We start from the raw sequence: 14089 nt of genomic DNA on the forward strand, positions 1-14089 counted from the left end.
TTTAGATTACAGGTGATTGTATACCTTCAAGAATTACCGATCACGGTTTTGGAGAGTGAATCTAATCCTCGCCAGAGACATGAATCCGGAGGGAGACAAACACATTGAGACTTTTAGATCTGAATCGGATATCAGCTTCATCTTTGACAATGTTTTCATTAATGTTGTTCTGGCGGCTAGCTTTATACCCTTCTTAGTAATGAATAACTCAAAACCATCCAACTTCTTATCGTATATCTATGCCAAACACAACACACTGTGTGCAATTATTATGTTTAACAAAGTAATTTCGATCCCGAAATTTCCATATTTACAATCAATTTGAACATTTCTATGATTGACAGTTTCATCATTGGTATTAGCTGTTGAACCGGGTAAATAACCAACATTTTTGCCAGGAAACAACCCACATTGTTTTGCTAGTTTACTCCAACGCATTTGACTCGGTCGATAACAATGAATTGATTGACAATGTAAAATATGAAATTCTCTCTAATTTCATTCAAAAGGATTGCTGCCTTCCAATATCACTAGGAACAACGATTTCTCCTCACACAAGAAGCCTTAGAATGAGTCAAAATGCAGGGACAATTACCAAACGTTTCATGACTGGAAACTCTACTGTTTCTTGTATGTGAATCTACTAGACCTTGACGTTCGAATTCATGGATAATACTTCCTTTTTCTGAATCAGTGCACTATCAAAGTCCCATGCCAGCGGGAGACAGTAAGTTATACTTGAAAACTAACACTCGCCAGAAACAAATGAAATGACATTTTCAATACCAATAAAACAAATACATGATTATCTGCTACAGAAAGATAAACTAGACATACTCCAAATCATAAATGACACAGAACATTGAAGCAATATTGTTTGCAAGAATTTCCGTATGGCACGACCCAGTACTTAAGATACGCCCAGGTAGAAAGTAACATTCGGAAAAGAGAAAAATCAGAGCGAAATCTCAGTTGTTTGGTATTGTTAATACCATTATGATCGTTAAGGTAAGCAACGAGATTAGGATAAAAATAAGAAAATCGGATTTTGGTAATTGTGAAGAGAAAAAGATAAAAACAACAAAAAGCCAAACAAACCGAAAACATATGTATTTTTTCTGATAAGTGAACGTTGGCCATTTACTTGTCAATATGCCTAAGCTGCTGCCAATTAAATAAATTTTTGTCACAAGTTACAACGACAATTATTTTGTCGATTGTATGTTCAACTTTCTAAAGCTAAATACACTATCTTTTTTCACAATGACCAGGACAGTCGCTCGACTGACTCTTCAAACAGAATACATATTTGCAGCACGCAGTAATCGTACACACTAATTCGATACAAAGAATATGCAGAATAAGTAATATTTTACGAATCAGTCGCTTTGGACAGGCTACGACCCTGATCACCATGTAGAATCTATTATTTTCACAAAACTTACTGAGCCCTTTTGGATTTGCTTCATGTGCCTCTGTTATCTCTATTGATTGTGGCCCAGTATGTGAGCCCGGTTAGCTGGCTGGTCCGTTAATGAATGTTGAAATGAAATAAATAGTTTTGTATGATTGATTAATTCATTTTTGAAGGTTCTTATAGACCGGGTAGCAACGTCTGAGGCTACGCAGATAATCTTACCACTATGACTTGCTTGGTTGTGATTCGTTGAGAAGCGAGGCGATCCATAGCTGCTCCACGGTGCACTTCTAAGTTGGTGCTTAGTTAGGCGGAATACCAAACAACACGCCATAAGCGGTTGAATGGGGGAAAAGGCTACGAACAGCAATAGTCTGAGTCACCTGTTATACCTGCTGCGCCTGTGGTCGAAAGCAAGGTTAGAATAACTTTCATCGTCGCGATGTCGCGTGTGATGTTGACTTATTCGTATAGTTTATGAACTAAGCTTCTTCACGCAAATAATTCGATGTTTATGCGCAAGGCGTAATAAAAGTAAAGCCTCAAAAATTAAAAGCTTTATCTATCATTAGTAAAATTCTGGGCATAGGTATGTGATAAATCGGTTATAAGCAATAAAGCACACCCAGAAACCGTATACCATGAAATTTTGACCAGTTGACGACATATATGCACGAGCGATAGCGAGTGTATGTATAGAGTGAACTTATCAGAACTGAGTGGTATACCGTCGCTGCGTGTGATTTATCGCTATTATGTCATAACAATAGAGTGAATTTCTGGCATTTAACGTCCTAAAAGGATTTTTTCTCTCGCTGAGAGCTCGCGCATGTGCCAACCGTGGTTTTTCCCGAATATACCACCATTTTTTTCACATTGCGCCATCAATGTACTGGTATGATGTAATAGGTAATAACCTCAACGAAATCGTTCATTAGTTTCAAATTTTAAGGGTGACCGGGAGCTTTAATAGCATGTCCCTATGACTTATGACATTTTCATTATTTATGTTAAAAGGATTATATGTATCCCTTTATCCTTTCCTTTGAGCTATCGTGGGCACGTTTCTTGCGAATGTAAAGGTCCCAAACCATGAGAATATTTTGATCTTATTTTTTGTCTTTGTCAAACCAAGAGGCAATGGACAGTCAAGTCCAATAAAAGGATTGAGAGTGGTACCTTTTAAATCGAAAAGTTTTAAAATCTGTCTTTGTTTATGCAAGATACTTGTCATTTTTGACCTTGTGGATGCGTCGTTCTTACGGACTTCTAAGTACAAAGACTTCACCGAAAAATACTGATGTTGTGATCAGCAGACTAAAAGTAAACGCCCACGTTGGAGCTAGATATCTGCTTCTCTATCTTACTAAAATTTAACATATACCTAAAGTAGGTCATTCCTACAAAACTTGCCGATGTAATATTTCTCACAGAAAGAAGGAATTCTAACGGTTACCAACTTACAAGTGTTTCCGGTATCTGTACTTGTATTTCTGACGAATCAAAACAGTTTCCTGGACATCTGACACGTAAAATATACAACTAAATTCTCAAAAATCGCAATTGTAAGCCTCAAACGAAATCGTTCATTAGTTTCTAATTTTAAGGGTGACCGGGAACTTTAATAGCATGTCCCTATGACATGTTCATTATTTATGTTAAAAGGATTATATGTATCCCTTTATCCTTTCCTTTGAGCTATCGTGGGCACGTTTCTTGTGAATGTAAAGGTCCCAAACCATGAGAATATTTTGATCTTAGTTTTTGTCTTTGTCAAACCAAGAGGCAATGGACAGTCAAGTCCAATAAAAGGATCAGTGATTGATACCAGCGAACCATAAAACGAAATGCGTCGATCTGTAAAAATCAGGTTTTTTGCCACTAATGTGCTGAAAATGGCTGCTGTGTTTGTCATGCAATTTCAGCAAAGGGGATTTTACTTCATGCATAGGTAAAGAATGTTGACGTTTTAACGCACGTTTTTGTTAACATTTACAGAAGGACGGGCTTGCATGACCAGGGGTATCGGTACAATGTTTGCAAATTTATGAAAAAAATTAACAAACCCATTCAACTTATATTATCTGCAGTTTTATACATTTTATACGTCTATGTTATTATGATTCAACGTTGTGTTGTGTTGTGTTGTGTTGTGTTGTGTTGTGTTGTGTTGTGTTGTGTTGTGTTGTGTTGCGTTGTGCTGTTGCGTTGTGTTGTGGTGTGTTTTGTTCGTTTTGTTGTGTCGTGCTGTTGCATTGTGTTGTGTTGTATTGTGTTGTGTTGTGTTGTGTTGTGTTGTGTTGTGTTGTGTTGTGTTGTGTTGTCTTGTGTTGTGTTGTGTCGGTACGCAAAGAGCAATGGCCCACACGCAATTGAAAATGGAAGATAGCTTGACGGATTAGTTAATAAAGGTATATCCTATAGGGAATGTGCAAATATACAAGTGCCCATTCGCTGTTGTTTTGAATGTAGGCAATTATAATTATTTGAAACCTTTACTTTCTCGAAGGACTTCAAAATGAGTGTACACAAACGGCAGATAAGAAATATTTTGGAAAAATTTGAGCGTCCGAATATCTGTCCCCCTAACAGATGATAAACTGCTCCAGAATACTAGTTTTGAAACACTAGGGCACTGTAAAATGAAACAAAAGATGTTCTTTGAACGTCATGTGCGACCTCATACAGCTGAGACAAACCTTTCTGTTATATTCCTTTCTCTCTCTTAATAGCGAAGATATGAATTTACCAAAGTACATGACGTCAGCAATGGGGTTTTTTTGAACAAAAACATCAGTTAAGACTAAATTTGCCTGAACTTCTGATGTGTATTTCAAATGACTTTCTTCTATTTGTGAAGTACAGTTTCTTGTTCTTCTCCATTCATCAAGTCAAAATATTAAGTGTCCAACAGGTCAACATTAAAAAATAACACCCTATAGCATGGGCAAGATCCCGCCCGAGGGATGGTGCCCATAGTGGTAATATTGATGATGCCCTTGTATCATCAATTATATTACCGCCATGAGCAGCAACCCCAGACCTAAATTGTTTGCATTTTTAAAAACACGCAGGATTTTGCCAAACTTTGCTGTCCTTGATGGGTGGCACCCGATCAAAAATTAAAGATTTTAAAGGTTTCCGACAGACCTGCCATGATTCCTCTAGGCGTGTTTATTGAAACTTTTAAACATTTCTTTCGATTTCGTCGAGGTATGAACATGTGGGTATTCGTTTCATATATAGACAGTGAGAACGCACGACTTTCAACATCATACGATCATGTCCCAGACAGCCCTGAAACATTTCCATTTGTCGCCAGTCTGATGAGTTGGAGTCATTAGCCTCATCTGAACCCGCATGTTAGGTGACAAATGATTCTATTGGACAATTTCACAGTCCTTCGCTCCATAAAGAAGCTTGTAATGATCTGGAGGGAGACCACTTTTACCTGTCAGCCGGCGGAGTTTCTCTCAATCAGCTCTAAGTTGTCTTGCATAACGCAAGCTGTTAGAATACTACTTTTCTTTGGTGGAGAATCCGGGTAAGACGAACAAGATAGTCGTGGTAAGTATTTAATCCTACTTCTTGTCACAGTATACGACCTATATTATAATGCTTTCTGATTTCTGTGCTTTATGTTCAAACCCAGTACATGAAATTCTCGTTTTGAAACCGTCCCATATCCGATGCAAGTTTTTGTTGACTAGGGTTATATATTAGCAGGAAGCTGGCAAATACAGCCATAGCCTAAAGTCACGTGCAACGTCTATTTGGAATTTATTGTCTGGGCTTTGTAAAAGACTATATTCCCCGAACTGAAAGTGCTTAGCTGCACTATCATGACGGGAAGTTAATCGTATGTGTAGCATTCATACTTTTTTTTCGATTTCCATTTCTGTCTTACGGATTTTCCCACATCTACAAAGGTGAGACGGCGTCCTTTGAGATTTCTAAAATTTCCAATTCATGAAAATATACCAAAAGAAGAGTAAAATTCAATGCTGGATGTAGCTATGTCTTCAAAGCCATAATTTAGATCTATGGCCACGGCATCAGTCAAAGTAACAAATTACATGGCCTTATTCAGTCAAGTACAGCAAGACCAGATACACACCATATAATCACTGAAATCAAGTATAGTCCTGTGAAAGGGGTTATTGAGCATGCCCTGTGACAGAGCAAGTCACCCAGCTCTTGCGTCTGACAACAGATTCAACACCATCAAATTAATGTGTTAAGTTTTCTCGCTATGGCTTAGACTATTTTCACCTAACGAGAGGCTACTTATAAGCTACTATGCATCGCGCACGTATAAGAAAACATCCATTTAAGCTGATATCAACAACGTGAGTGGAAATGTTGCTGACATAACGCATACGCTCAACTGATGAACCGCTGCAAGATAGGCAACAGGAAAATCAAAACCCCACTATATAGCTGTATCTTTTAGTATTATTTTTATAAGCTTGTGAGGATGTACTAATTTAGGTGTGTGTATAAATTATTAACTACCCCTTTGGACTGTGTATGTGATTTTTAACTAGATAAAGATTACACTGCGATTAAATGTCTGCCTAAACATTAAATCGCAGCCCATGCGGAAAAGCAATAACCATGGATACTGTGCATATCTGCACTGGAATCTTCACAAAACTGCACAGAGTAGTCCAATGTAATGCATAGGGGTGAATGTTTTTAACTGTGACATTGTATGTTCTGTTTCCTTTGTAATATAACCAATTTTTGAAAATATCGGGAAATCAACATGGCCGTTAAAATTTGAATTTTTGTCAAATGTTTCACAAAGAATGGTTTCCTAATGCAGGAAAATCCCACACTCCTTCAGAGGGTAGAATTCAGAGGAAACTAGGAGAGAATACGAAGATATTTTGAGGTCAACAAATTTCAAGAGTTACAGCTAGTGGGGCTTTGATAAGTTCTTGACATATTTTCCAGAAATATATTCATGGTGTAGAGTAATTGTGATATGAGCTTAGTATGTTGCAAATTCGTCAACAAAATAGACGCACGTGAAAAAAAGACCTCGTAATTAACTTTCACTTAACTTTCGATGCACGGAAGTTCCTCACTAAGATACTGACCAAATCATACTGCTGTGACTGACTTCTTTTTCTGTAATCATACTACAAATTATTTGCTTCTTTTTGTAATTTTTTCATTTATGTTGCACATTGCAGATGTCTTTTATCCGATTACGAAGATATTTCTTACTTTAAAGTTTCATAATTTGCTTCTTTTTGTAATTTTTTTCATTTATGTTGCACATTGCAGATGTCTTTTATCCGATTACGAAGATATTTCTTACTTCAAAGTTTCATAATGTGCCTTCTTATATCGACTGGCTTCTCAAGATGTCAGCGTAAACTCCGTACAGTTCCAGTGAACCTAGACAACCGCCGAGTACAACTGACCACTTTCGTATGTGTCCAGGACCGCAGCCGCTTCATCGCGCCAACGTTCTCTATCGATAAGAACGATTTGCACTTCGTCGAACAACCTTCCTGTGATGACTGCTGCTGTCGAGTGTCAAACTCGCGAGTTAAACAGGTATAGTACGAGGATATGTGTAATCTGGGCAGGTATTGATTGGTCAGCTTTGAGTGAGGACATTATCAATGACTATACCGTTAAATCTGGTCATTATTTGAATGCAATAGTTCCACCAATCAGAGCTTTGTTATGTAAAAACTGCAACTGTGATGATCCATCCCATAGTCAACAAATTTCGACATATTATAATTCTATTTGTAATGCCTTGACAAAAGCGAGTAATGATGTATTTCATAGTAGTAAATCAAAAAGTTACAATCCCATACCGGGTTGGAATGATATGGTGAAAGAAGCCCACAAAACTGCTCGCCATGCTTATACGATGTGGAATTCTGCTGATAAGCCACACTCTGGTCCGATTGCTGATTACATGCGTCGGACTAGATCGATATTTAAATATTCATTGAGAAACTGCAAGCGGCTGAAGCCAGCAACGTGCAGATGGTATGGCGAAAGCTCTTTTAGAAAATGACCATCGGAATTTTTGGGCCTCAGTTGCCCAAGTTAATCACAAAAAGACACCTTTAGCAACATGTGTAAACAACATAAAAGGTGAACAGAATATTGCAGATATGTGGGGTTCACATTTCAAAAATCTGATGAACTCTGTAAATAATCCAAAACATGACGCATTTGTACAAAACGCATTAATGTCTATCTCATATACAGCTGATATGTCAATTACAGTTGATGAAATTCGTCGCATTATTGATAACCTTATAATTGGGAAATCCCCTGGTCTAGATGGTCTTAGTGCTGAACACTTGTGTTACGCACACACCAATTGATTGTCCATCTTAGTCTTTGCTTTTCGTCAATGATGGTTCATGGGTTTGTTGCCTGAAAATCTGACAAATGTTGTTATTATTCCGCTTGTTAAAGACAAAACCGCTGATCCAAAAATAATTACCGTCCAATCGCTTTGACAAGTGTGTTTTCTAAGGTTTTTGAACGGGCTCTTCTCGATAGGTGTGAAAACTATCTCACAACATCAGACAATCAGTTTGGTTTCAAGAAAATGCATGGTACAGACATGTGTATTTTCCTTTTAAAGGAAACCATTAGATATTATAAACTTAATGGCAGCTCAGTGTTCGTTTGTTTTCTTGACGCCGAAAAGGCCTTTGACAGGGTGAATCATGGACACTTTCGAAAAAATTAATCGACAGACATATTCCGCTTTACATTGTACGGCTACTACATTTTTGGTACGCATCTCAACGTTTTTGCATTCGCTGGGGGAAATCAATATCATCCTTCTTTACAGTTACAAATGGGGTCCGTCAAGGGGGAATCATGTCACCACTTCTTTTTAATGTTTATATTGATGATCTTAATCACTCTTTGACTAGTTGTGGTGTCGGCTGTGAAGTAGGAGGAGTTGTTTTAAATAACTTGTCATACGCTGATGATATGTGTCTGCTTTCACCTTCAATTAAAGGCTTAAGAAAACTTGTTAAAATTTGTGAGCTCTATGCCATAGATCATGATATTGTATACAATGTGTTAAAGACCAAGTGCATGTGCTTTACATCAGTCAACAAACTGAGTAATATTCCTTCGGTCATACTTAGAGGATACACGATAGACTTTGTCTCTAAATTTACTTACCTTGGCCATATTTTTACTTACGATCTTAAAGATGATGATGATATTGCCTCTCAACGAAGGGCATTGTGCGGTCGTTCAAATTTGCTCTTACAAAATTTAGCCGGTGTAGCCCAGCTGTTAAATTGCGGCTTTTTAATGCTTTTTGCAATAATATTTATGGTGTACAATTATGGTGTAAATGTAAGTCTTCCTCAATTCGTGGCATTCATGTTTGTCATAACAATGCACTTCGAAGGCTACTGAGCCTCCCACGAATGGCTAGTATTACAAATTCGTTTGTCACTCTTAGTATGAATAATTTCTCCGTTTTGAGGAGAAAAGCTGTTTATAGCTTTGCTTGTCGACTTCAGCATTGTGAAAACGAGCTTTTAAAAGTGTTATGTAAATCTGACATGTTTTATTCTGGTCTACAATGGCATTGGCAAAGTTTGCTCCACCGATGAATTTTTATTGTTTTTTTTTTTTTTTTTTTTAAATATTAGATTTTAATGCTGTGTCTTTCGCTTTGTGTATTGTTACTGTGTGCTTCTTTTCTGTACTTTGTTAACTATGGACGATTTTTTTTAATAATTTGTCTGAAATAAAATCTCATAATAATAATAATGTAATGGCAATGAAATCTAAACTACGCTCAAGTCGATTGGAACAGATATTTAAACTTTGGTCAGTGGAGAGGGCTTTATCATGAGCGAAAATGGTCTTGATGTAATGATAACATTCTCCAATAGGTTGATAATACGTAGTTGAATATAAAAGATACCATTGCAGCCCTTGAACACGCTACAGGCGGTTGGATTTTTGTTTTGCAATACCTGTAATAATAATGATAATAATAATAGATTCGGCTGTCTGAACGCCAGTGCCCTTGATAAATTATAATATAAGGAACAGTAACATTTGCAAAAGAATGAAAAAAACATTTTCTTCCGTAAACCACTCATGTACTCAACTGATATTAAAGCACGTTCTGATATATTTTCGCAAAAGATGTATGGAATTGTTGAGTCCTTTTGCAGTTAAATTGCTACGACGCACGCGCTGGAATCTATTGTCTTTTTTGAATTAATTATTTCCCGTGACCAGCTGTACCTAACTTTTACTCAATAACGAAAATGCCTCTGGTTCCGATTTGATGCATATACTAATAGTATAATACGTCCTACAAAACATTTCATTGTGCATGGTGCTATAATGTAGTAACTCTAATCAAGTGATGATTGTTGAATTTGGATCGTACATTTGTAGAAGGTGTTAACTATATTGCTTATGCTCTGTCTGTCTGTCTGCCTGTCTGTCTGCCTGTCTGTCTGTATCTCTCTCTCTCTCTCTCTCTCTCTCTCTCTCTCTCTCTCTCTCTCTCTCTCTCTCTCTCTCTCTCCTCTCTCTCTCTCTCTCTCTCTCTCTCTCTCTCTCTCAGAAGCACATGAAGCCGGACCTGACACTGCATTTCCGTGAGATCTTATCTTGCTCTTCTTCATCCTGCATAGAACCAACCCAAGGGAAAGACTTTGCGAAAGCATAGCTTTTCGCCAAGCGTCAAGAGTGCAACCAACTGAAGACGTGAAAAGCGGACGATTTGTCGCTGAACACCTTTACCACACCATTACACCATTGTCAAGATCTAGCTAACGGTACATTAAATATTGCTGGAAATCACTGCAGCTTTATAGTGCCATGATACCTCTTAGGTCATATGACAAACTGTTGCTAATTAACTTTAATCTCAAACCATTATATACCTCAGTCTATTTTTTTTCGAACGCCATTTAAAAGTTTATGATTTTTCAGTTTTATAATTGTAGACAGTTGAAGCGCACATTTTGTCACTTGGTAACAGGAATTAATCATATATTTTTCTATTTACTACAATTCAAATGCAAAACTTTCCTCGCGTGTTAAATCTCTACTGTAAGGCAAGGAATTCAATCATAAAGAGCAAAACGTGTTTTATAATGTTTTAGCACATAAAAAATCAAATCGGGAGGAATTTGAAAGTGCACAAGTATTCGATTCCACGGAAGATTCTCTGTGAATGTTTTATTTGAATCGATTAAACGAGCAATATTATCCGTGTGCTGCATCGAGTTTTGGTGAAGTTTACACGTGTTCAGTGGAAGGAACTTTCGCGTCATGTATCTGTCATATCATTTAAAGACTCTGGAACTGACCACGAGTGATGACGTAGAATTTTGACTTCTTTATTGAATATGGCTAGGCCTCACGGCCCAGCCACTGATACATCAGTCTGTGAGTCTGCCTGTGAGTGTAAGACTGCGTGAGTGAATGTCTCTGCCTATGTTTGTGAATGTATTTATACAGTACCGTGGCTATAACGGATGCTGACGTCATAAAGAACACAGTAAGATGGCATGCGATACTTTGATTTCTACCGACATTTGAAAAGATACAAAAGTACAAATTATCACTTGCCCGTGCGTGGCATGCTACAATTCTACTGTTTCAAACCCACGCAATGAATACATTGAACAGGTAGTAACAGCTAAATATTACAAGTGGTTAAAATACAACAGAAAATGGGGGTAGTAAGCAGAATACCTCCATGAGAAGGATAAGTTACTGGGTGAAATAAATGTGAAAACGAGTAAGATCATGTTGTTGCTATACCGTGCTGGTATTTCGTGGTTCCAGTATTGTAATAGTCCAAATCGAGTGGAATTGCAGCTTCGTCTTTATCGCGACAAAGGACGCTAATGTATCGTGAGCGTGAAATATTAATTTTCTTTGCGCCTATTTGGGAAATTATGACATATCGCTAGAAGGATGTCGATTGATACCATTTGAATAAGTAGACTTGTGATTGATCTGTTCCAATGAAAAATCAATAACTATCTCAGATTCAACAACTGAGCTAATTAAAGGGGTGATTGTGATCCAGTCCACTTACGGTACATCATTTAATTCGTCCATGATACATTTTTTCAAAACCATTAATTTAGATGGATTCAAGAATGAACCGTAAATTGCTCATAAAATCACAGTCGCCCTATAAAGGGGAATGTAACAAGGAGCAAGGTCTATTCTTGATGGACCGGAGGGAAATAACTCATACACAATAATTTCGCTAACAGTGTTCATTTCTTGGTGACTGAGGGATTAAAACGTTTTCTCGAAGCACGAGTGACACTCCACCCACTCTTCTTTTAAGCTAGAACGAGTCTTTTCTGTTCTACCACTTGTGGGGCGGCTCATTTTAAGCTCTTGGAGAAAAAAAAATCTTTCACCGTCCTACATTTTCGAAAATCCGGCCATGTTAAATTACCAATATCCCAAAATGTTGGGCAATTTGTTTCGCTAGTTCAAAACTTTGCATGGATACCCCCGATTTTTTTTGTTGATTTGGTAAGATATGGTTGAAAGTTTCATTTAGGAAAGTTTGAGCAAAAGTTTCAGGCTTTCACTTTCGAGGCGCATACTACCCTTGGACAGCCTTGGCAACATCGTGGTACTCACAATACAAACCGCAGTGAGTGCCGCCATTATTGTCTACTGTGCTTTTCCTATTGCAGGTATGATATCATCAGTTTGTGGCGATACCACTTCTTCAATGTTGCCAAATATTAAAAAAGGATGCTGTATCTCAAGGGGTTGGAGAGGATCCTAACTCAGGCGTTAGTAGGGCTGAAATATTTGCATAATGGCATGCTAAACCTTTCACTACATTTTTTGTATCAGGCCGGGCAAACTCAAATGAAACTTAAAGGCCAGGGACTTGATCCCCGAGATCAAGTTTGTTTTACTCTATAAGAGGATTATGAAGTGTCATAGCCTTTTGTTTTCCATTGAAATAGTAATCTAATAAGTAGATTTCCCTGCCAGACAATCTGACGCAGGCACAGGCATTTCAATCTTCGGGATCATGCTGTCGTTGCGAAAAACCGAAAATAAAAATAATCAGATTCATCATCGATCCCGGCTTTAAATGAACATTCCACCTGATAAAAATGCAGTTCAACGCATCTCTATCAGTACAAAGAATACAATTGAAGGCCATTGCCTCAGTTAGAACTCATAAAGACGAGAAAAATTGAATGACTTGAATTGATTTTCAATTAGTGTGTGTCACTCATTCCCCCTCCCGCGACTAAACCCAATAGTTTGACGTATATGTTTTAATGAAATAAGGAGGAAAGAGGATGGTCATTTTACCACGTGCTGTTCAGATATTTTGTCTCACCTTTATTGTAAATCTTTTCTCTTTCTGCACGTAATCCTTTATCATCTTCAATATCTCGCTCACTTGCTGTTTCATCCGGGGGTGGCTGGTGTGAACAATTGCAGCGTATTTGTCTGAAAGTGAAGAAATATGGTTCAAAACAATCATCGACCGAGTTGTTTCTATACAAAGTTTTATGTGGACGTTAACATGAAGTGACAGATAAATCGGCATAGATAGATAGACAGATAGAAAGATAAATCGATAGATAGATCATAGATAGATAGATAGATAGATAGATAGATAGATAGATAGATAGATACATACATACATACATACATACATACATACATACATACATACATACATACATACATACATACATACATACATACATACATACATACATACATACATACATACATACATACATACATACATACATACATACATACATACATACATACATACATACATACATACACACATTCATTCATTCATACATACATACATACACACACAGACTCAAGGGAGCTTGGTAGGCTAAATGCATTTTCTAAAGCTACAATACAGGACATACATATACATCCCAATAATAAGAGTACACAGAAAGCCAGACGACTTGCATTAATGCGTGTCTCAATTCATGCATAGATGCATAGGTTGGGATAACATTTGGATAACCTTACCTTCTCGCTTTTCTTTCTGCCTGATCTTCACCTTTGCAACATTCTTCTCGGCAGTGCACTTGACCATGAAGAAAAGTGGTTTCTGTAGAAAGTCCCTCTCAAGTGCGGCCGCATCTTCCTTGCTCGACAAGTGAATGAGACTAGACAGATAAGCGAAGATTAAAAAGAGAAATGAAAAGTCGCGATAACAATTTCACTGATTTCTTGCTTTGGTGAGACGCTTGTGATACACTTTTGCTTAAGGTTTTGCTTTTCCTATTTGCTGGCTGAACGATATGTCAAGAACGATCACGTCATAGCTCACTATAGGTTACGTCAGATTGCATACCGTGAAATTCAACACCGAAAGGCACGAGCGATAATGTCATCAAAATGTACGCTTCTTGGTGCTAACACAGCGAAATCTTTCGTCCTTCAGAAGCACTATAAGCCTATTGCCTTTCATTCAAAGAACGCCGTCTCCCTTTTGTAGTTGAAGAAACCCGGTATAACACTGCCAGTTTTTGAAGCGTAAAAGAGAGGGAAATATCGGGCCATTAACAATGAAGCCCTTATCATGACAGCGCGGCTAAGCAGTTTCAAATTGGGGAATTAGGATTTCGCGAAAACCTGGGTGACCGTTGT

General features: G+C 37.6%; 1 protein-coding gene across 2 annotated transcripts in view; it reads right to left on the reverse strand.

Moving 5' to 3' along the window:
* Positions 1-14089, reverse strand: part of LOC139118882 (uncharacterized) — a 33860-nt gene that overhangs the window by 15228 nt on the left and 4543 nt on the right. For both annotated transcript variants that reach the window (XM_070682434.1, XM_070682436.1), the window contains exons 2-3: positions 13466-13605; positions 12798-12910 (exon numbers count right to left, since the gene is read on the reverse strand). In XM_070682434.1, coding sequence (XP_070538535.1) covers positions 12798-12910; positions 13466-13605 — 253 coding nt within the window. The remainder of the gene's footprint in view (positions 1-12797; positions 12911-13465; positions 13606-14089) is intronic.

Source organism: Ptychodera flava, chromosome 19 (genome assembly GCF_041260155.1).
Source record: "Ptychodera flava strain L36383 chromosome 19, AS_Pfla_20210202, whole genome shotgun sequence".
In the NCBI taxonomy this organism is placed as follows: domain Eukaryota; kingdom Metazoa; phylum Hemichordata; class Enteropneusta; family Ptychoderidae; genus Ptychodera; species Ptychodera flava.